The 23,688-nt window shown below is 42.9% G+C and overlaps 1 protein-coding gene across 6 annotated transcripts in view; it reads right to left on the minus strand.

Annotated features, from left to right (window-relative positions):
• The window catches only part of usp25 (ubiquitin specific peptidase 25), a 551,935-nt gene that overhangs the window by 90,422 nt on the left and 437,825 nt on the right, over positions 1-23,688 (minus strand). For 3 of the 6 annotated variants that reach the window (XM_072259857.1, XM_072259852.1, XM_072259856.1), the window contains exons 18-20: positions 19,816-19,955; positions 7,397-7,510; positions 3,325-3,420 (exon numbers count right to left, since the gene is read on the minus strand). In XM_072259857.1, coding sequence (XP_072115958.1) covers positions 3,325-3,420; positions 7,397-7,510; positions 19,816-19,955 — 350 coding nt within the window. The remainder of the gene's footprint in view (positions 1-3,324; positions 3,421-7,396; positions 7,511-19,815; positions 19,956-23,688) is intronic. The other 3 variants (XM_072259853.1, XM_072259854.1, XM_072259855.1) reach the window with 3 other exon arrangements.

Here is a 23,688-nt window from a genome sequence, read left to right on the forward strand (position 1 = left end):
GAAAATCCAAATAAACAACATCCACTGACTCTCCTTCAGCTTGTTATTTCCTCAAAGAGTTCTAAAATGTTTCAGTGTACATGTGACAAAGCTAATCTCATCCACAGCTACTAACTAACCCCATCAGCATGCCTTTGGAATGTCGGAGGAAATTAGAGAAACTGGGACATGAGAGACCGCAGATGCAGGAATCTGCAGTAATAAATAATCTGCCGGAGGAACTCAGCTGGTCGAGGAGCATCTGGGAGGGAAAGAAATTATCGATCTTTCAGACTGGAACCGTGCATTAGTGCCCCCCCAGCCTTAAACAGATGCTGTTTCACCCAGCTGAGTTCCTCCAGCAGTCTGATTTTGTTGCTGATGCAAAATAGTCTGCGCAATTTCTCCACTCTGCTTGACAACTGAAAAGACTATTGTTATGTCTTTCTGTTATCGTGAGGATGTAGAAAGCTTGAGATGGATGCAAAGATATACCAGGATGCTGCCTAGATTACAGAGCATGTATTATGCAAACAGGTTAACAAGCTAGTGCTTTTCTCTTTGGAGTGAAGAAGGATGAGAGGTAGTTTGATAGAGATGTACTAGATGGTGAAGTGGACAGCCAGAAATTTTTTTCCCAGAGCAGAAAAAGGCTAGTACCAGCAGGCATAATTTTGCGATGATTGGAGGAAAGTACAAGGGAGATGTCACAGATTTTTACACAGTGGTCAGTGCGTGGAACGCACTGCCAGGGGTGGTGGTAGAGGGAGATACATTAGGGATATTTAAGTCTCTTATGGATAATAGAAAACTGGAGGACTATGTAAGAGGGGTTAGATTGATCTGTCAAGGCAACATTGGGGCCTTAAGGACCTGTACTGTGCTGTATTGTTCTATGTTCTATGAGCCCTGTGTGGTCACAGGGAGAAGAAACAAGCTTGATAACGATAGCATCTGAGATCAGGACCACTGAAGCTGCAGGCAGCACCACTTGTTGCAGTCTTCTTCCAGATGAGGTGCTACATGACTCTGGACTTTAAAGTCATAATGCAATAGTTGAGTTCTCATCGGGTTTCCTAAACAGTACACTTCCTTCAACCAATCTCAAGGGCAGCTTGTAAATCTTTGCAATCAGAAAAGTAATTGCAGGGCATTCCATATTATATCACTGACTGAAGGGTAAATTGTGGTTGCTAAATGCTTGGGGTATTCTGATGTTGTGAAAGGCACTTCATAAATGCGTATCTCCCTAGGGAACATTGACAGAGGCCACAGGTACTCAGTCCCTTGTACCTACAATGAGCAGACAGATGGTGATGATTCCAAAGCTGAGAAAAATACGTATTTGTACCAGTAAGATTGACAGGCTTCAGCAGTCGAGATACCTAAACTTCTGCTTGTATATAGACTTTGTGCTCATTACAAACCTTACTGAAGATGAATAAGCGGATACAGGAGCAGAAAAAGAAATGAGAACACATTAGATTATGGGGAGGATTAAGAATGATCTGTTCTGGAGGAGGGATGCTATTGACCATGTTCCCCTCCACTCCACCTTCTGAAATCAGTTCTTGAGCCGAACAATTAAACATTTACTTCACTCAATCTGGAAACTTACGGTTCAAATCAGAGATAGAAGAATTACAGACCGTGACGACAGATTCGGGTTTAGAGCATTAAGAGTATAACACGTACCGTCATCTAACAGCAATAATGAACCCATAAATCGTGCACTGAAGCTTTTGCTCTTAAACCATCCTGTAAACCCCACAAATGGAACATGGGAAACACAAAAGCCAGTTTAGGAGAGCAGATGATAGGTTTTTTTTTCCAAAGCACGTTCCCAGACCATTCAGTCCTTTCCAGCAGCTTTCAACTTTTTGATGACTCTATTCAGTGCAGATTGATAAAGAGTGCATTACAGGCAACTGCACACTACACTAATTATTCCAAATTGCTTGACTGAGGGTGGGGGAGGATAAAATAGAGCAAGTGAGTTGGAATATAAAGAGCGAGTTGGTATAGGAAAAATGGGGTGAAAATTAAAACAGTAAACCCTTAACTTCTGCCATTTGTAAATATACAATCTAACCTCATTGATATAGTATTTATTTGTCATCAGAAGACCATCAAACATAGGAGCAAAATTAGGCCATTCAGCCCAGTGAGTCTACTTCATCATGGCTGATCTATTATCCCTCTCAACCCTACTCTCCTTCCTTTTCCCTGTAACTTTTGACAACTTTACTAATCAAGAACATATCAAACTCCACTTTAAATATAATGACTTGGCATCTTCTGCAGTCTGTGGCAATAAATTCTCTATCCCTGTATCTAATTCCATCTCATCTCTATTGTAAAGCGATGTCCTTTTATTCTGAGGCTGTGCTCGCTGGTCCGAGACTCCCCCACTATCGGAAACATCCTCTCCTTTTCAACATTTGATTGGTTTCAATGAGATTCTATGCCCCTCCCCATTCTTCTTAACTCCAATGAGTACAGGCCCAGAGTCATCAAATGCTTCTCTTATATTAACCTAGTATCATTCTTGTGAACCTCTGCTGGACCTTCTCCAATGCCAGCACATCCTTTCTGAGAAATCTCCATCATATTGTCTCTGTAGCCCCACTATGGCAATGACAAGACTAAGAAATTAACAATTCCTTCGCTAATGAGCCAACCAAACTTGACTCTACAGATAACTCCCCAAGTAACAACTACTTCATCTTTCTAAAGTTTGAAAATGCTGAGGAAGAAGATAAAATGGGCCCTTCGTGCTCAGGTATACTGCCGCTCATGAAGTATTATCTGCCTTAGTAACAGCCTGGAGGTTGGTGTTTCTACTGTGGGCATGCAACTTCCTACTTTGAAAGGATTCTGCGTAAAACTCCTAGTGAATACAGGCCTCATTCAGCTCTGTAAATTCCTCCTGCAAGGTAATCTCCCAGTGTTAGTGGGGAATGGACGGTCATTTACATTTTTCAAGATTTGTGGCCACAGTCACCATTTGGGGAGCCCAGCACCAATCTTCGGTGACCCAGAAGTTAAGGGTTTACTGACAGTAGGGGGAATGAGATGAGAAAAAGGGAGAAGTGAGAGGCAAGGGATAGAAAGAACGTAATAAAAAGGAAGGAAAAATGAAAAGGGACAGTGTCAGAGAGAAGAAATGAACTAGAGAAAAAAATAAAAGAGGGACCAGAAGGAAGAAGGAAGATAAGCTGGGAGAGACAGATCAGTGAACGTTATCGCGATAACATGCACGATGCTGGGTTCAAAATTGCCATAATATGCGAGAGCAGGCAGCATTCAATCACAGAGAATGAAATATAAAAGGGAGTTGAGTACCTTAAAGAAACCCGCCTCAGGACCATGTCTGTCATATACATTCCTGGCTTTACCTATAGCCATGATTATAGCTTGCATGGTTGGGGTCAGCATGACCTGCCAACAAGGGGGTTGTAGTTGAAAAGTCAGATTATGGATAAATCTATTCAAAACACATGAATTGGCAACACTTTTAAATGTTTTTTATTATTTTTTAAATGAAAAATAATATTTACAACGAGTATGAGATAAAAAGCCGATTCATAAATCTTAAAAATAATTAACATAAGCAGTGAATAAGCAATGGATTTTGTATGCCTTGTATATTAAAAAATAATATGCCAATTAAAATGTTACATGCACAGAAAACACAAGGAAACTGATGTGATTTCAGCTGCTGTCGAAATGGTTAAAAGCTCGGCAGGGAAGGGACAAGCGGATGGTTATCACAACATGCTCCCAGTCATGCGGTCCACAAGCACCCAGCCATTCACTGAACGAAGTTCGCTCCCTCATGCGTTTAAGCTATCAGTACATCTTATGCCGATTGCTAGCTGAGGGATAAACACTAATGCATCGCCAGAGGTCGATCAACCCATCCTCTGGAGGCGATGATCTTTCATTGTGAATAAGGACCACCCCATCTTGTTCTTTCTCCATAGTTGTAGTTTTCCTTTCTGTTAATTATATCTCCAACTCTCTGATTCTACTATTGTTGACACAGACATCATGTTCTGAAGAGCCTGTACTGTTTTATGTTCAAAACAGTGCGTTCACAGTATATACCTAACATTTGTAGCATCCAAAAGTGGTCATTTGCATGTGTCAGATTCCGTCTTCCACCTTTACCTTTACCTTTTCCATCTCTCACCTCCCAGCTTCTCACTTCATCCCTTCCTTCCCCCACTCATCCACCTCCCTGGCTTCACCTGTCACCTGGTAGATTGTACTTTTTCCACAAAATAATCTGCAGATGCTGGGGTTTGTGAGTGTTGCTTGTATTCTTTCCTCTTCCCCCACCTTCTCATGTTTGCTTCTTTCCACTTTCTTTCTAGTCCTGATGAAGGTCCTCTGCCTGAAACATCGACTATTTATTCCCCTCCATAGATGATGCCTGACCTGCTGAGCTCTTCCAGTACTTTGTGCGTATTGCTTTGGCCTATAAGTGTTTTTATTTTGTGCAGCATGTCTCAAATGCTTATTTAAGAATAAAAACTCCATAAACTTTTCTAATCCAATCTCTCACCTCGGACTAAAGGGAGAAGAAGTATTGTCAAAAGGTGTACAGAGCACAGTGAAATCCTGGAATTATCTTCACACTCTGGATATCCTTCTTCTCTCTAGTGTAGTGGTTGCCAGGGTGTGGTGCTGAGTAGGGAGCATTTGAGGCATCTTTGCTTCTGGGCTCCCTCTTCCTTAATCAGCTTCAATAATTACTGTGTAGTAAGGAAGCGAACTGATTAGTGTAACACCATCACAGTGCCAGTGACCTGGGTTCAATTCCAACCACTGTTTGTAAGGAGTTTATAAGTTTTCCCCATGACCGTATGGATTTCCTCTGGGTGCTCTGGTTCCCTCACACATTTCAAAGATGTATGGGTTAGTGGGTTAACGGGTCACATGGGTATAATTGGACCGTGCGGACTTATTGGGCCAGACGGGCCCGTTACTATGCTGTATCTCTAAATAAAATTAAAAACATAAATAAAGTCACGGCTTTTCTCTTTTCAGCAAAGGAGGATGAGAGGTGAGTTGAGAGGGAAATAGATCAGTCATGATCAAATGGCAGAGCAAACACAATGGGCCGAATGGCCTAATTCTGCTCCAAGTGTCTTATGGTCTTGATAGAGCTGTACAAGATAGTAAGAGGCATAGATTAAGTGGACAGCCAGATGCTATCTCCCAGTACAGAAATGGCTAATACGAGGGGGTGTAATTTTAAGTTGACTGGAGGGAAGTATAGGGGAATGTCAGAGGTACAGAGGTTGGTGGGTGTGTGGGACACACTGGCAGGTGGACATATGGAGGATAGAAATATGGAGGGCTGTGAAGCAGGGAAGGGCATATTGATCTTGCAGTAGGTTAAAGGGCCAAAGGGCCTGTACTATGCTGTAATAATTCTATGCTATATGATGCAGGTGGTCTATGTGACCAGGGAGACATCATGGCCCACAGCTGGAGTGCCCTTTAAGTAAGGAATGGCTGGGATCAGCCACAGAAAGCCTTTGTGGGATCAGGGTTAAAACTGTAACAGTACTGAGATGAATTGCAAAGTGATGGGTTGCCATTACTCAACCAAGACCTAGAGAGAGGAATGTGAGGCTAATTCAAAATAGGCAGGTGCTTCAATGGTATCCCTCCTACCTCCATCACTGCACACTGGGAGATAATGGGCAGGTAATGGAATCTCTCCCACCTTCACTGCACACTGGGAGATAATGGGCAGATTGTGGATAGATATTTCAATGGAATCTCTCCCTCCTTCACTGCACACTGGGAGATAATGGGCAGATTGTAGATAGATATTTCAATGGAACCTCTCCCTCCTTCACTGCACACTGGGAGATAATGGGCAGATTGTGGACAGGTATTTCAATGGAATCTCTCCCTCCTTCACTGCACACTGGGAGATAATGGGCAGGTAATGGATAATTATTTCAATGGAATCTCTCCCACCTCCTACACCGCACACTAGGAGATAATAACCGTTTGGACATATCATTGGCACAGTTGCAAAGATAAAAACACATGATTTGTCTGAAAATGTCCATTAAAACCCCTCTCATGCTAAAATAATGAGACTACCTAAGCCAATAAAAGCCAGACAATTCCAAGTGTTCCCAAAAATTATAACGCGGCATATTCTGCAATGCCTGCTTATAATTTGAACTAAATTCTATTGTATTTCTTTATTTTTTCCTGTAAATCCTGCAAGGGAATAAATCTCAGAGAAGTATATTGCAATATACATGTACTTTGACCATAAACACTATGAATTCTGATAACGTCACGTGTCAGGGTACAGCATGAGAGTATGCTGTGGCCTTTACCTCATTCTGTAACCTATACAGAGTTCTGATTTGCACCTTACCCTTACCCTGCACAGCATAATGTGCTCTCTTACCCCACTCACCACAATTGCCTACATTTATTGTGTTACCAGCCTTCTCCGCTGCTCTGCCCTGCCTGTGTGTGACTGCACAGGGTGCACAGCCATGACTGCCAGATACACAATGCCTGGTGTACCCTGCACCACATGCTGCCCATCCTGCCTTGTGTACCCTGCTTACAGTCCAGCTGCATCATTAACCTGTATACTGTGGAAACTGTACATAGTCTGGGGCCTCATTGTGCAATCTGTACATAGTGTAGCCTGCTTTGTAGAACAGGTACATGGCCTGGCTTACTTTGTACAGTCTTTACACAGTCCAGCTTTCACTATACAGTTCAAACATGGTCCCACTTGCATTGTTCGGTCTATACATGGTCCAGCCTGCAATGTACAGTCTAAACATGGTCCAACCTGCATTGTACAGTCTATAAGTGGTCCAGCCTACATTGTTCAGTCTATACACAGTTCAGCTTGTATTATTCAGTCCATAAACAGTCCAACCTACACTGGTCTGTCTACATAGTCCAGCCTGAACTCATCTGTCTATACACAGTCTAACTTGTCCCTACAACATAAGGTAGTCCCATATTATACAGTAGCTATACAGCACAGTCTGTCTATACATGGTCCAGCCTGTATTGGTTTGTCTATGCATGGTTCAGCTTGTATTGTTTAGTTTATACACGTGCCAGCCTGCATTGTGCAGTCTAAACATGGTCCAGCCTGCACTGTTCAGTCGATACATGGTCAAGCCTACATTTTGTACTGTCCGGCCTGCTTGCATAGTCTTACCCAATGCACCCTACTACACCTGCTGTGGAATAATACAACGTGCACTCTTTATCGTATGTTATGGTTATTTGAAATTATGCTGATGGAGCTGCCAGCTCTCCTACATACAGCAGTGCATAAAACATGCCCATTAGGGAGTGCCATGCATTACGTAGCCACATGCTGTCCGTCCAGGCACTGGGTAGGTACCTCGTCATCATAACCGCCTTCCTCTGATTCTATGACCAACCTTCCTATATGAGGAATCTCCACCTCAACCACACGCTGGCTGGGGCCTGGTTTGAGGGAAGCTTTGGCAGAGCCCTACAAGAAAAGGCCAAGGACACACAAGGAAGTGAAGGGCGGTGCAGGTAAAGGGAGAAAAAGGGTGGCAAAGAACAGTAATTAATCAGTAAAGGGTTAACTCCATTTTAGACCACGAGACATAGGAGCAGAATTAGGCCATTCAGCTCGTCGAGTCTGTTCCACCATTCCATCACAGCTGATATATTATCCCCTCTCAACCCCATTCTTCTGCCTTCTCCCTGCAACCTTTGACGCTCTTTAACCTTCCCGAAGCACAAGATGCTGGAATATGGAGGAAAAAGAATACTCCCTGATTTGCTCCATAATTTTATTTTTCCCCTAGTTAAGTCTACGCCACTATCAAGCTGCTTATCTCGCTCAAGTACACTGTCAATGCTCTGCCCTGACATGCAATCAAGGTAGAAGTATTAACGAGGTGTTTCACTGCCAAGGGATCACAGCCATGTCAAACCCCTATTGCAACTCATGTACTGACCAGCGAGGTGCTGAACTGCATCCCAGCACATCATTCAACTGACCTGACCTGACAGATCCAGTACACACTACAAGCCTTCTGGTCTGCCAAACAGCTGGTACCAAACTGTATTGGTCTCTGCCATTCCTTTGGGTTCATCAGATGCATGGAGAGGAAGAGCTTGCTCTCCATATCGTACTGTCCAGGCTTGCATATCTAGATAGCTAGGATGTAATATCCACAGTCAACTCTGACCGACGGAGGCCTCAGAGACAGAGAATATCTCCCTCAAAGTGCACTGTGTGGCCTAATCTACTTGCTATATACACAAGCAATTCTGCAGATGCTGAAAATCCAGAGCAACATATACAAAAAATGCTGTTGAACTCAGCAAGTCAAGCAGCACCTATGGGGAGGAACAAACTGCCGATGTTTCAAGCTGAGATCGTGACAGTGGAGGGTTTATTCCTGATAAAGGGTTTCGGCCTGAAACGTTAGCTGTTTATCCCCGACCTGCTGAGTTCCTCCAGCACTTTTATGTGTGCCAATCTACTTGTTTATACCCCATGGCCTGGTTTGATTAACAGAAACAGTGATTTATTTGCTCATGTGAGGTAGATGGCAAATGATCAACAGAAATCCACTGACCACGACAAAACAATGAACCGAGAATGGTTGAATGCAGTGAAGACCATGAGTGACTGCACAGCACCACCTAGTGGCAGTGCGATTTGGGATGGTGAAACTGCCCTCGGCTAAAATAATACAAGGATGGAAGAAGACTCACAAATGAAAAGCATAAAACCTGCAAAAGCAAGTGTACAGAAAGATAAAGAGAGAAAAGCCAACTTGAGGCAATTAAAACATCACAAGCAAGAAGGAACTTCAACTTGTGTCTAATATATTAAAGTCTGACCAACACAAGCACTAAGGTGATCATCACCCACCAAGCTCCTCCATGTATTAGCTATCACCAAGGTGGTCACTCACAACCCTCCTCCAGGTATCAGATATAACAAACCCGGTCATCTATCATTCTCCTCCAGCTATCACCAAGGTAATCATCACCTGCCACCCTCCTCCAGTTATCAGCTTCACAGTTCCATAGAGAACAGAATCAGGTACAGAATCAGAAACATAAAGGATTCTGCAGATGCTGGAGATCCACATTAACACACATAAAATGCTGGGAGAACTCAGCAAGTCAGGTTGCACCTCTGGAAATGAATAAACAGTCGACTGTTCGCGCCCGATCTGTACTAAACCCATTTACGTTAAGCTATCTAGATACTTATTAAATGTTATGAGATTCTGTCACAGCAGCACCTCAAATTCAATGGAAAAAAATCCTTCAGTTGCTCTCTAAACCTCCTACCCCTCACCTACACCTTTTCTCTCTAGCTTTAGCCAGCTCCAATATGCAGAAGTTACGTAACGTCTAACCTAAAGCCCTTTGTATACCTCAGTCAGGTTTTGTAACAGTCTCCAGCACTCCAAGGAAAATAAATCCAAAGTAACACACACAAAATGCTGGAGCTACTCAGCAGGTCAGACAACATCTAATGAGGGGAATAAACAGTCAACGTTTCAGGTCGAGACTCTTCGCTGGCTCCTCTCTTACCTCTTCACTTCTCCCCCATTCATTCTGCCTACTGTTTCCTTAAGATCCTTCTAGAATGTATCACCTCATTTTTTATTCCGGATTAAACTTCCTCACAGCTTTGCTCATCTTACCAACAGATCAATCAAAAAATTACCCTCCTCACCATCAATACAACCAATTTTCCTAACACCTTCAAACTGCACTGTCTCAATCTCCTACATTTGAAGATCAAGAATCAATTCTATTCACCATATACTACATTTACATGTACTAAGAATTTGCTGTGATGTGTTGGTCAGAGCACGACGTGACAAAAAGCAAAAATGTTCAACAATTCTGAAGAATAAAGAATTTTATAAAAAATAAGGAGTTACATATAAATAAAAAAAGTTAATAAAGTTAGAGGTTAAAGAACAGATATGGAATAAAATGTGCATAAACAATTACCAACATGTATTTACAATGTAAACAGCAAGGAAGCAAAGTGGTTAGCTTGCCACTATTACAGCTCAGAGTTTGAAGTTCAATTCCGGTGTTGTCACAAGGAGTTTGTACGTTCTCCCCATGACCACGTGGGTTTCCTCCATGTGCTCTGGTTTCCTCCCACAGTCCAAAGACTTATCGGTTTGGTTAAATAGTCAGTGTAAATTGTCCTGTGATTAGGCTGGTGTTAAATGGATGGGTTGCTGAGCGGTGTAGCTCGTTGGGCTGGAAGGGACTGTTCCGCACTGTATCCCTCAGTAAAATAATAAATAAATAATTAAAAGTGGTTTAAAGTGTCTACAGCTTAGTGCAGTGATGGTGGTATAGACAGAGAGTGGGTTGGCTTAACTAGATCGATTGATCAGATTAACTGCCTGGTAGAAGAAACTTTTAAGATGGTGTGAAGTTTTTGTTTTAGTAGTCCGATGGCGTTTTCCAGCATTGAGTTTTGGAAAAGTTAGTTTGCAGGTGGGTGGCATCCCCAATGACCTTTCCTGCCCATTTCTTTGTCCTGGACACATACCAGTCCTGCGGTGATGGTAGACTGCAGCCAGTGACCTTCTCTGCTGACCTGACAGTTCAGTGTAGTTTTTATATACTGTGAGAGGATACTGCACCAAACCAGACAGTAATGGATGACTTCTGCCATGCCAGTGTAGAATTGCACCAATATGTTCAGGGGAAGATGGAGTTTTACCAACCGTCGCAAGAAGTACATCCTCTGTCAAGCCTTTTTATTAATGAAGGAGATATGGTTCTCCCATCAAAGGACCCGTGAAATAATAACGTCCAGGAACCTGAATGCTGTACCGAGGTTAACTATAGAGTTAAGGGTGCCACAGTAGCATATCAGCTAGTGCAACACTATTACAGCTTTGGGAATGGAGGCCGGAGTTCAATTCTGGTGCTGTCTGTGAGGAGTTTGTATATTCCCCCCATTACAACACCGATCTCCTCCACGTGCTCCGCTTTCCTTTCACAGTCCAAGACGTATTGGTTAGAAGGTTAATTGGTCAGTGTAAATTGTCCTGATTAGGCTAGGATTAAATAGGTGGGTTGCGGCCCGAAGGACTTGTTCCGCACTCTGTCTCTAAATAGATACAATACCAAGTTGCTGATAACGAGTGGGTGGAGAGGAGACACGTTTCTCCTGAATTCCATATGCATTGCATCCACTAATCAAATCTAATCATTCATGTAATAAGGGACCAAGCACTAATCTCCAGGTTACACAACAGGGTCACAGGCTTCCCAGCACAGAACTAACAACTGTGTTGTTACTACCAAGTTAATAATGGATTCAATGAGATAAAGACACAAGGTGAAGAGAGTTCAACTTTGACCTTTGATGCCACCGTGAAATGTGATTTCACAGATTTGTCACCATCTGGCAAAAAAAATTCCTCCTGTTCCTCAGAACATTCCTCTGATCTAAAGGGACATCCTTCTATTCTGAGGCTGTGCTCTCTTGTCTCCTAAAATCTCCCACCTTCAGGAAACATGCTCTCCATGTCAAGTCTATCAAGGCCTTTCAATATTCAATAGGTTTCAATGAGATCCCTTATCATTCTTGTAAACTCCAGCAAGTACAGGCCTAGAGCCATTAAACTCTCCTCATATGTTAACCTTATCATTCCTGGGATCATTCTTGTGAACCTCCTCTGGACCCTCTCCAATAAAAGGGAGAAGGCAGTGATAAAATTCTCTCTTCCCCCTATTTATGTGACCTCTTTTGTTCCATGACACTGACTGAGCAGCGCCAAGAGACAAGTGTAGACCGAGTTTCCTGTCTCAGTTATAAAGGAAGCACTTGGCTCACCTTGAAGCTTTAGGACACATCTCACCAGGAACCATACTGCAAAGAAATCTATACACCAATCCCAACCACCAGTTGGGAGCTAGATCTGAGCATTCAAGACTGATGATCCAGAGCTATCCAAAAAGTCCAGGTACACTCTACTGAAGGCTACCTTATCAGCAAAAAAAAAATTCCGATTGAGGTCAAGATGAAACCAAATGCACGTCAGCTCTGGCAAGGTTTGCTGGCCAATGAAGGACAAACCAAGGTAGAACATACAAGGTAAATGGTAGGGCACTAAGGAGTGCAGTAGAACACAGGGATCTGGGAATACAGATACAAAATTCCTTAAAAGTGGCGTCACCGGTAGATAGGGTCGTAAAGAGAGCTTTTGGTACATTGGCCTTTATTAATCAAAGTATTGAGTATAAGAGTTGGAATGTTATGGTGAGGTTGTATAAGGCATTGGTGAGGCCGAATCTGGAGTATTGTGCGCATTTTTGGTCACCAAATTACAGGAAGGATATAAATAAGGTTGAAAGAGTGCAGAGAAGGTTTACAAGGATGTTGCCGGGACTTGAGAAACTGAGTTACAGAGAAAGGTTGAATAGGTTAGGACTTTATTCCCTGGAGCGTAGAAGAATGAGAGAAGATTTGATAGAGGTATATAAAATTATGATGGGTATAGAAAGAATGAATGCAAGCAGGCTTTTTCCACTAAGGCTAGGGGAGAAAAAAACCAGAGGACATGGGTTAAGGGTGAAGGGGAAAAGTTTAAAGGGAACATGGGGGGGGGGGCTTCTTCACACAGAGAGTGGTGGGAGTGTGGAATGAGCTGCCAGATGAAGTGGTATATGCGGACTCACTTTTAAAATGTAAGAAAAACATGGACAGATACATGGATGAGAGGTGTATGGAGGGATATGGTCCGTTTGCAGGTCAGTGGGATGAGGCAGAAAAATGGTTCGGCATAGCCAAGAAGGGTCAAAAGGCTTGTTCTTGCGCTGTAATGTTCTATGGTTCTATTACTTCCAACAAAGCAAAACCCAACATCACGAATGGCAGTGATGCTTCACTCCCAGATGAGCTCAACACCTTCTATTCACATTTTGAAAGGAAGTGAATTCCTGCAGCTTCTGGTTACCCTGTGATCTCTATCTCGGAGTCTGACGTCAGAACATCTTTTAAGAGGGTGAACTCTCGTAAGGTGTCAGCCCTGATGGTGTACTTGGTAGGGCTTTGAAAAACCTGTACCATCCAAATGGTGGGAGTTTCAAGGAAACCTTCATCTCTCATTGCTTTAGTTGGGGGTTCCCACTGTTTCAAAAGGGCGATAATCATATCAGTGCCTAAGAAGAACAGGGTGAGCTGCCATAATAACTCCTATCTTTGATGAAGTGCTTTGAAAGATTGGTCATGGCTTGAATCACCTCCTGCCTAAGCCAGGACCTGGATGCATTGCTACTTGCCTTTCGCCACAATAGGTCTACAGAGGATGCAATCTCACTGGCTCTCCACTTGGCCTTGGATCACCTGCACAATAGTCATACTTATGTTAGGCTGGAGTTCAACACAATTACACACTCAGTTTTAATCAAAAGCTCCAAAACCTTGGCCTCTGTACCTCCCTATGCAACTAGAACTTTGACTTCCTCACTGGGAGGCCGCAGTCTGTGCAGATCGGAATAATATCACCTCCTTGCTGACAATCAAAACTGACCTCAAAGATGCATACTTCCTATTACTCTACTCTGTCTGCACCCACGACTGTGTGGCTAGGCACAGCTCAAAAGCAATTTATAAATTTGCTGATGACACAACTATTGTTGACAGAATTCAGATGGTGATGAGGAGGCGTACAGGAGTGAGATATATCAATTGAGTGGTATTGCAGCAGCAACCTTGCAGTTGCATCACTGATGAAGGAAGAGCGGTAGATGTAGTGTATATGGATTTCAGCAAGGCATTTGATAAGGTACCCCATGCAAGGCTTATTGAGAAAGTAAGGAGGCATGGGATCCAAGGGGACATTGCTTTGTGGATCCAGAACTGGTTTGCCCACAGAAGGCGAAGAGTAGTTGTAGACGGGTCATGTTCTGCATGGAGATCGGTGACCAGCGGTGTGCCTCAGGGATCTATTCTGGCACCCTTACTCTTCGTGATTTTTATAAATGACCTGGATGAGGAAGTGGAGGGATGGGTTAGTAAGTTTACTGATGACACAGAGGTTAGAGGTGTTGTGGATAGTGTGGAGGGCTGTCAGAGGTTACAGCGGGACATTGATAGGATGCAAAACTGGGCTGAGAAGTGGCAGATGGAGTTCAACCCAAATAAGTGTGAAGTGGTTCATTTTGGTCGGTCAAATATGATGGCAGAATATAGTATTAATGGTAAGACTCTTGGCACTGTGGAAGACCAGAGGGATCTTGGGGTCTGAGTCCACAGGACGCTCAATGCAGCTGCGCAGGATGACTCTGGTTAAGAAGGCATACGGTGTATTGGCCTTCATTAATCGTGGAATTGAATTTAGGAGCCGAGAGGTAATGTTGCAGCTATACAGGACCCTGGTCAGACCCCATTTGGAGTACTGTGCTCAGTTCTGGTCGCCTCACTACAGAAAGGATGTGGAAGCTGTAGAAAGGGTGCAGAGTAGATTTACAAGGATGTTGCCTGGATTGGGGAGCATGCCTTATGGAAACAGGTTGAGTGAACTCGGCCTTTTCTCCTTGGAGCAACGGAGGATGAGAGGTAACCTGATAGAGGTGTATAAGGTGATGAGAGGCATTGATCGTGTGGATAGTCAGAGGCTTTTTCCCAGGGCTGAAATGGTTGCCACAAGAGGACACAGGTTTAAGGTGCTGGGGAGTAGGTACAGAGATGTCAGGGGTAAGTTTTTTTTACGCAGAGAGTGGTGAGTGCATGGAATGGGCTGCCGGCAACGGTGGTGGAGGCAGGTACGATAGGGTCCTTTAAGAGACTTTTGGATAGGTACGTGGAGCTTAGTAAAATAGAGGGCTATGGGTGACCCTAGTAATTTCTAAGGTAGGGACATGTTCGGCACAACTTTGTGGGCCGAAGGGCCTGTATTGTGCTGTAGGTTTTCTATGTTTCTATCAGTAAGACCAAGGAATTGTCTATGGACTTCAGGAACAGGAAGTTGAGTGAACACACACCAGTCCTCGTCGCGAGATCAGAAGTGGAAGGGATGAAAAGTTTCAAGTTCCTGGTCGTTAACATCTCTGAGGATCTATCCTGGGCCCAACATACTGATGCAATTACTAAGAAGGCATGGCATGTCAGTGGCTATATTTCATTAGGAGTTTGAGAAGAATTGGTATGTCACCGAAAACACTCATAGATATCTAGATGTTCTGTGCAGAGAATTCCAACACCGTCTGGCATGAAGGGGTCACTACACAGGATTCGAAAAAGCTGCAGAAAAGTGTAAACTCAGCCAGCTTCATCATGCCCACTAGCCTCCCCAGCATCCAGGACATCCTCAAAAGGCGATGCCTCAAAAAGGGGGCATCCATCATTAAGACCCCATCAGCCAGGACATGTCCTCTTCTCATTGCTACCATCAAGGAGATACAGAAGCCCGAAGACACACTTAACATTTCAGTAACAGCTTTTTCCCCCTCCACTATCAGATTTCTCAATGGACAATGAACCCATCAAAACTTCCTCAGTATTTTTCCCCTCTCTTTTTGCACTATTTTTTTTATATATACTTTTTACTGTAACTTATAATTTTTATTATTGTATATTGTAACGCACTGCTGCCGCAAAACCACAAATTTCACAACATATGCTGGTGATATTAAACTTGATTCTGAAAAGTCAAAGTTACTGCACTGTGCAACACACAGGGCTCAGCTCAGCTTCCTGCTTTTATACGGTCTGCTTCGGTTTGGATTTTTAAAAAATAATTTATTCATTTTTATATTCATTAAATAAGTTACACAGTTAACAACAGCCAGTTTGATCTGCGGCACAAATATCGAGCAAATGTTTTGGGAGAAATTGTCTGTTATAACAGTACCATATCTCCATAGACCTGTGAGCTGCACGAGTGATCAGGTGTGCCTGGGATAGATGCTGTTCCTTATTTCAACAAATATGCCATGGTGAGGCCACTCTCAGGTTGGAGGAGCAACACTTCATATTCCTTCTGGGTAGTCATCAACCTGATGACATGAACATCAATTTCTCTAACTTCTGGTAATTTCTCCCATCTTCCAGCAGGTTTTGCCAAATGAAATTCAATTTCCACCCTGTCTATTTCATCTGAAACGGCACAAACCACTATTGATCTGTTGACACACCAGTCTATAATGCTGACTGCCAGACCCAGGGCCTAGTATTCCTCAAAAGCCCGATGGGATACACACTACATCGGAACACTTTACCTGTTCACGACATGTGTGAGTGGAGCTTTGCAGGGATGACATTTCCCAGAGCTCCTTGCAATGTGTAGGAGATCACACCTTCATTTCTGCCAACCCTTACAGGATTGGCAACTCCCTTTAGTGAATCTATTTTAAGCAAAGGGTTTCCGCAACACAGGGATTGAGGATATCTCGTGTCTTCCTCCAGCCACTGTTTGGATCTATTTAAACCACACTATTGCACTGTTGATCATGATCCTTCCAAGAAATAAATTTTCTGTAGTCAAATACAAGCACACATGTTCACGAGTGAAAGAGGCACACAGACATAAAAACAACGAACCACTTACACTGTTTATGTGAAGAACAAAGAGCGTGCAAGGAAAACTTAAAACAAAAAAAAAATGTTTGCAGCCAAAGTGAATTTCAGGAATGCAATGTAGGTACACAGCAGCTTTGTGCTCTGTTCTGCACCCCACAATCACTCATAATAGTTGGATGCTGGGGGTGAAAAGCAGAGTATGAATGCCAAGTCCACTTCTGCCTCACCCTGCCCAGGGGTATTTTGTACCCTGTGGAATATTTATTGGACATTTGTTTATTGGTAAAATATTTTGTTGCCCTCTTGTATACCCATTCTTCATGTTGACATATTTTAAGCCAATCTTTGGAGAAAAAAAGTTAGAAACAGCAACTGGGGGTCAGAGCTCAAAATGAAACGGCGCAACAGTGATGTTAAAGATTAGTTGCACATTATATATATCTGCATATTATATACAGGAGTATCTACATATCATACATCTTCAAGAGGCAGTGACTCAAGAAGGCAGCATCCATTATTAAGACATGGTCTCTTCTTATTTCTACCATCAGGGAGAATCAGGAGCCTGAAGACCCACTCTCATATTTTAGGAACAGCTTCTTCCCCTCTACCATCAGATTTAATCCATTAACACTCATCATCACCACCATCATGTGTTGTGTCATAAGGTGTAGGTGATCATGGTCTTAACCATGATTGTTCTTGGTAAATTTTTTTACATTTGCCTTCTTTTTGGCAGTGCCTTTACAAGACAGCTGACCCCAGGAATATCAATATTCTTCAGAGATTGTCTGCCCGGTGTCAGTGGTCACAAAACCAGCAGGACTTGTGATATGCACCAGCTGCTCATACGACCATCCACCACCTGCTCCCAAGGCTTCACATGACCCCAATCCCGGGGGGACTAAGCAGGTGCTACATCTTGCCCAAGGGTGACCTGCAAGCTACTGGAGGGAAGGAGTGCCATACACCTCCTTTGGTAGAGATGTATCACTGTCCTGCCAACACTACCACAGTAATATCATTTTCACTACTTACTTGATATTGTAATTTTATGTCTTTGCACTGTACTACTGCCATAGAACAACAGATTTTGTGTCGTGTAAGCCTGTGATTTGATTCTGACTATTGCACCATTTTTCTTTGCAATTTTGCTACTTCAGTTTTGTTAAATTATAAACCTGCATTTGATGTGTCAACAAGTTCATTCAGTGTATATAATGTGCTACAGAAAACAGTGGGAACTGAGTTCAGTTCTGTCCCAAACCTAGTCTTCCAAGGTCATGGGTTAAGGGTGAAAGGTGAAATGTCTAAGGGGAACATGAGTGGGAACATCTTCATTCAGAGGACAGTGAGAGTGTGGAATGAGCTGCCAATGCAAGTGGTGGATGCAGAGTTGATTTCAACATTTAAGACAAATTTGGATAGGTACATGGATTGGGGGGTGGGGGGAGGATAAAGATGGCTATGATCCAGGTGTAGGTCGATGGGAGCAGGCATATTATGAGTACAGCACAGTCTACAAATCTGTAGACATAGGAGAATAATTAGGCCATTCAGGCAGCTGAGTTTGCTTGCCATTCCATCGTGGCTGATTTATTATCCCTGTCAACCTCATTTTCTTGCCTTCTCCCCATAACAACTGAAGCCCTGTTTAAATGAGAACCTATCAACCTCTCTCTTAAATATATCCAATGACTTGGCCTCCACAGCCATCTGTAGCAATGAATTACATAGATTCACCACTCTTTGGGGAAAGAATTTTTTCCTCATGTTTGTTCTGAATGATGTCCTACTATTCTGACTAGATAGGGTGAAGGGCCTGTTTATGTGCTGCAGCTTTCTATGACTCTAAATTGTGGATGGGAGGGCTTAAGAAAATAAAAGCAGCCAATGGCTTCATGTTCCTGATTGAAGAGCCAGAGAACTTGGAAACAGGCCCTTTGATCTAACTGGTCTAAGATGATAGAGTGGACCTTCTTCCCAGTGTGGCACAAACTAACATGAAAGGACATTATTTTACAGTGATTGGAGGAAACATAAGGGGGTATTATCAAGAGGTAGATTTTTTTTTTGTACACAGAGAGTGGTAAGTGCATGGTTCATACTCCTAGGAGTGATGGCAAAGGCAAATACATTAAGGGCATTTAAGAGCCCCTTAAATAGGCAAGCAAGACAGTAAATTTCACGACATATGTCAGTGATAATAAACTTGATTGTGATATGTGAAAAGGACTTTATATATCTTTCACAGGATGGGTACATTAATTGCTGGACTACACTCCAGAATATGGGTGATTCATTTGTAAACATTACCACAAGTTCCAGGGGATTTAAACTGTTAGTTAAATCTAGAATAAAGTAGCTAATATCAGTAATGGTGGCCCTTGAATTACTAATACGTTCCAATACCTAATCCATAAACATTATTGAGAGAGGACAAGATGCCGGCCTTGTATAGAATCACAGAATACTGCAGCCCAGAAACAGGCCCTTTGGCCCATCCAGTCCATGACAAACTATTATTCTGCCTACTCCCATCGATGTGCACCTGAACCACAGCCCTTCCATCCATTGTACCTATCCAGACTTCTCTTAAATCAAACCCGCAACCACCACTTACCAATTTATAAGATATTTATATAATCCCAGACCTAGCCTCATCCCAGGACCATTTACAATGACCTATTAACCGACTACCTGGTAGGTGTTTGGACTGTGGGAGGAAACTGGAGCACCCGGAGAAAACCCACACAATCCACGGGGAGAACGTACAAAACAGGACACTGGAATTGAAATCCTAACCCCGATGTCACAAGCTGTAATAGAGTCCCACTAACTGTTGTCAGTAGCGTCATGATTATCTGCCTGCTGAGACTGCCTAACAAGCCATTCAGAACAAGGACAATTCAGGACGAACAACATACGTTGATCTTGCCAGAAATACCCATGTCCTATAAGTCAACAATTTTTTTTAAATTTCAAGGTATTAGTTATCTTTAAAGTTGACCCCTGATATCAGTCAAATAGTATTCATCAAGGAGAGAAGGGAAACATCTGTTGGCTATGATACTCCTGTATATACCATAAATGAAACAAGATGTTAAGAAACGTTAGTGGCAGTGGGCAGGAGAGAGAAGGTGGATCTTCTTTGCAAATAATAACCGAGTATCGAATGGTATTAGCTATGGAACATTTATTTATTTGACAACAGCAATGAATAAAGAAAAAAGTTGGCTTGTTGCAAGTCATACCGCTTGCAGTGCAGCCTCTGGGCCTTGGTCTTCACACTCGGCGGCAGTTTTGGAGATGCTCCGTGCTGTGTCCTCTTCACAAATTTTGGAGGGCTGGTGCACTGTGGGCTGTTCCAAGTATTTCAACTCTTTTGTGTGCACTACAAAAATAAATGAGTGTTATAAACAATAAAATAAATGCTGGAAATCCAGAGCGACACACACACACAAACTATTGAAGAATTCAGCAGGTCAGGCAGCATCTATAGAGAGGAATAAACAGTCTATGAGACCCTTCATCAATCTTCCTCTCCTCAATGTACCGCAGTTTCATCTAGATAACTGCCAAAAGGCAATTTGTTTTTTGCTGGTTAATTTACACTACTTCAAGTGACTTCAAGGTTTCAACAACTGTCATCACAAAGAACGGCACAGAGACTGCAGATGCTGGAATTTAGAGCCACAAACGCATTGCTGGAGGAATACAGGAAGAAAGGCAGTAGCTGTGGAGAGAAATAGATGGTCGATGTTTCAGGTCAAGACCCTTTATCTGGAGTGAATGCTTAATCTAGATTTAGGAATATAAAAAAGATTAAAGATCTTTAAATCTTTATCTTTATCTGGGCTGAGAGCTTAATCAGGACAAAGTAATATGTTAATCCAAAAGCACAAAGCCTGGCTAAAGCTTAAGCCATAAAACAGATGCCACAGTAGAGTAGTGGTTAGCATGATGTGACTGGAGCTCAGGAAGTTCAATTCCAACATCATGTGAGGAACCTTTGATGGCTCTGGGCCTCTATTCACTGGATTTCAGAAGAATGAGGGGTGACCTCACTGAAACCTATCAAATGTTGAGAGGCCTTGACAGGATGTGAGAAGGATGTTTCCTATGGTGGAAGAGTCTCGGACCAGAGGACACAGCCTCAGAATAGAGGGGCATCCTTTTAGAACAGAGACTAGGAGGAATTTCTTTAGCCAGAGAGTGGTGAAACTGTGGAATTCATTGCCACAGTGGCTGTGGAGGCCAAGTCTTTAATTATATTGAAGGCAGAGGTTGATAGATTCTTGACTAGTCAGGGCATGAAGGGATACAATGAAAAGGCAGGCGTTTGGGGCTGAGAGGAAAAATGGATCAGTCATGATGAAATAGCGGAGCAGAATGGGCCAAATGGCCTAATTTTGCTCCTATATCTTACAGTCATCAATAAGGAGTCTGTACATTCTCCCTGTAAATGTGTGGGTGTCCTCTGGGTGCTCTGGTTTCCACCCATATTCCAACCACATACCAGTCAGTAGGTTAATTGGTCATTGTAAACTGTCCTGTGATTAGGCTAGGGTGAAATAGGTGGGTTGTTGTATGGTATGCTCATTGGGCTGGAAGGCCTTTTCCACATTATATCTCTAAAATAAAAAAAATTAAAAATTCAGAACACATGATTCACCTCTATCCTCGTTCACAATGCAGAAGGAAATTTTTAATAATTTGCAGTGCCCTGTATGTTTAATCTATTTAATTATTTGTATTCTAGAGCCATTATTGTGAAGACTCAGACTCCATGCAGCTGCAGTATGAACTGCAGTAGTGCAGGGGTGGGTGGGGGGTGGTGAAGGTTGAACAAGTTCCATTTAATAACGGGGCGGGTTAAATTCTTTGCACAATCCAATGTGGTCCTACGAAGGGTCTCGGCCTGGAACGTCGACTGTACCTCATCCTAGAGATGCTGCCTGGCCTGCTGCGTTCACCAGCAACTTTGATGTGTGGTCCTACTTTCCTATTTTTTAAATGTCAGTGTTTTCTGTAGATGTTTTCTGGCGGCGTACTTTGCTAAATAGGTTTGAATCTCTACTTGTTATATTTACGCTTCCACAGAATGTATATTTACACTCATTGGCCACTTCATTTAGTACAGGAGGTACCTAATAAAGTGGCCACTGTGTGTATGTTTCTGGTCTTCTGCTGCTGTAGCCATCCACGTCAAGGTTCAACTTGTTATGCACTCAGAGATGTTCTGCACAGCACTGTTGTAATGAGTGGTTATTTCAGTTACTGTCGCCTTCCTGTCAGCTTGAACCAGTCTGGCCATTCTCCTCTGACCTCTCACATTAAAAAGGTGTTTTCACCCACAGAACTGTCGCCCACTGGATGGTTTTTGTACCATTCTCTGTAAGTGAAAGTCCCAGGAGATCAGCAATTTCCACAATACTCACACCACCCCGCCTGGCACCAACAATCATTCCATGGTCAAAGTCACTTACATCAGATTTCTTCCCCATTCTGATGTTGAGTCTAAATAACAACTGAACATGTCTGCATGCTTTTATGCACTGAGTTGCCGCCACATGATTGTCTGATTATATATTTGCATTAACGAGCAGGTGTACAGGTGTATCTAATAAAGTGGCCACTGAGGGTATTTACAAATTAAAAATGTTTAAAAATAGACTTGTTTCTTTTGTCAGACTTTAACTGCTGAACTTTTTTATGTTATTCATATGTCATTTGAGTACCATCCTGTCGCTCTACTAAACACATCTTTCTCTTTATCTGGGGCCCCTCGAACACAACATACAACTTGTTTCAGCTACTCCGGTGCTAGGCAGAATGTTGACAGAAGAGACAAACCTCGTCTTGTTCTTACACTAATCTCAACACATCGGAGCACTGGCGAATTGTTCTCCTACTTTGCCCATGGAGTCTGCAGCCCGTTGCAAGCTTCGGCTAAATACAACTGAATGGGTACAAACGGCCTGGGTTCAATTCCCACCACTGTCTGTGAGGAGTTTGTACAAATACCTATGTCAGGATGCTGTTTATTGACTATAGCTCAACATTTAACACTATCATTCCTGTAGTCCTGATTGGAAAGCTACTGAACCTAGGCCTCTGTACCTCCCTTTCCAACTTGACCCTCAACTTCCTACCTGGAAGACCACAATATGTGCGGATTGGAAATAATATCTTCACCTTGCTGACAATTAACACAGGTGCACCAAAGGAATGTGTGCTTGGCCTGCTGCTCTACTCGCTCTACACTCATGACTGTGTGGCTAGGCATAGCTCAAATGCCATCTATAAATTTGCTGATGATACGGCCATTGTTGGCAGAATTTCAGATGATGACGGAAGGGATTACTGGAGTGAGATATACCAATTCGTTGAGTGGCGTCACAGCAACAATGTCAATAAGACCAAAGAGCTGACTGTGGACTTCTGGAAGGGCCAGATGAGAGAACACAAACCAATCTTCATGGAGGGATCAGAATTAGAAACAGGGAACAATTTCAAGCTCCTGGGTGTGAATATCTCTGAGGACCTAACCTGGACACAACAGATTGATGCAGATATAAAGAAGGCAAGACAGCGGCTATATTTCATCAGGAGTTTGAGGAGATTTGGTTTGTCCACGAGAACACTCGAAAACTTTTACAAGTGTACCGTGGAGAGCATTCTGACTAGCTGCATCACTGTCTGGTATGGCAATCCACTAAACAAGATTGAAGTAACTTGCAGAAACTTTAAAAATTAGTCCATCATGGATACTAGCCTCTGTAGTGTCCAATACATCTTCAAGGAGCGGTGCCTTACGAAGGCAGCATCCATCATTAAGGATCCGCAACATCTGTGACATGCCCTCGCCACACTGTTACCATCAGGAAGGAGGTACAGAAGCCTGAAGGCACACACTCAGAGATTCAGGAACAGCTTCTTCCCCTCTGCCATCCGATTCCTAAATGGACATTGAACCCATGAACACCATCTCACTACTTTCTTTATAATTTTATGCTGGTGTACGATCTGTGTCATTGATGTACATTAAGCAGTAGGCACTAGCATTCCAGTACTCGCCAAAGGAGTCTCATACAAGCGCCTCCTAGGAGGATTTGGTAACAGCG

This window comes from Mobula birostris, chromosome 6 (genome assembly GCF_030028105.1).
Source record: "Mobula birostris isolate sMobBir1 chromosome 6, sMobBir1.hap1, whole genome shotgun sequence".
In the NCBI taxonomy this organism is placed as follows: Eukaryota; Metazoa; Chordata; class Chondrichthyes; order Myliobatiformes; family Myliobatidae; genus Mobula; species Mobula birostris.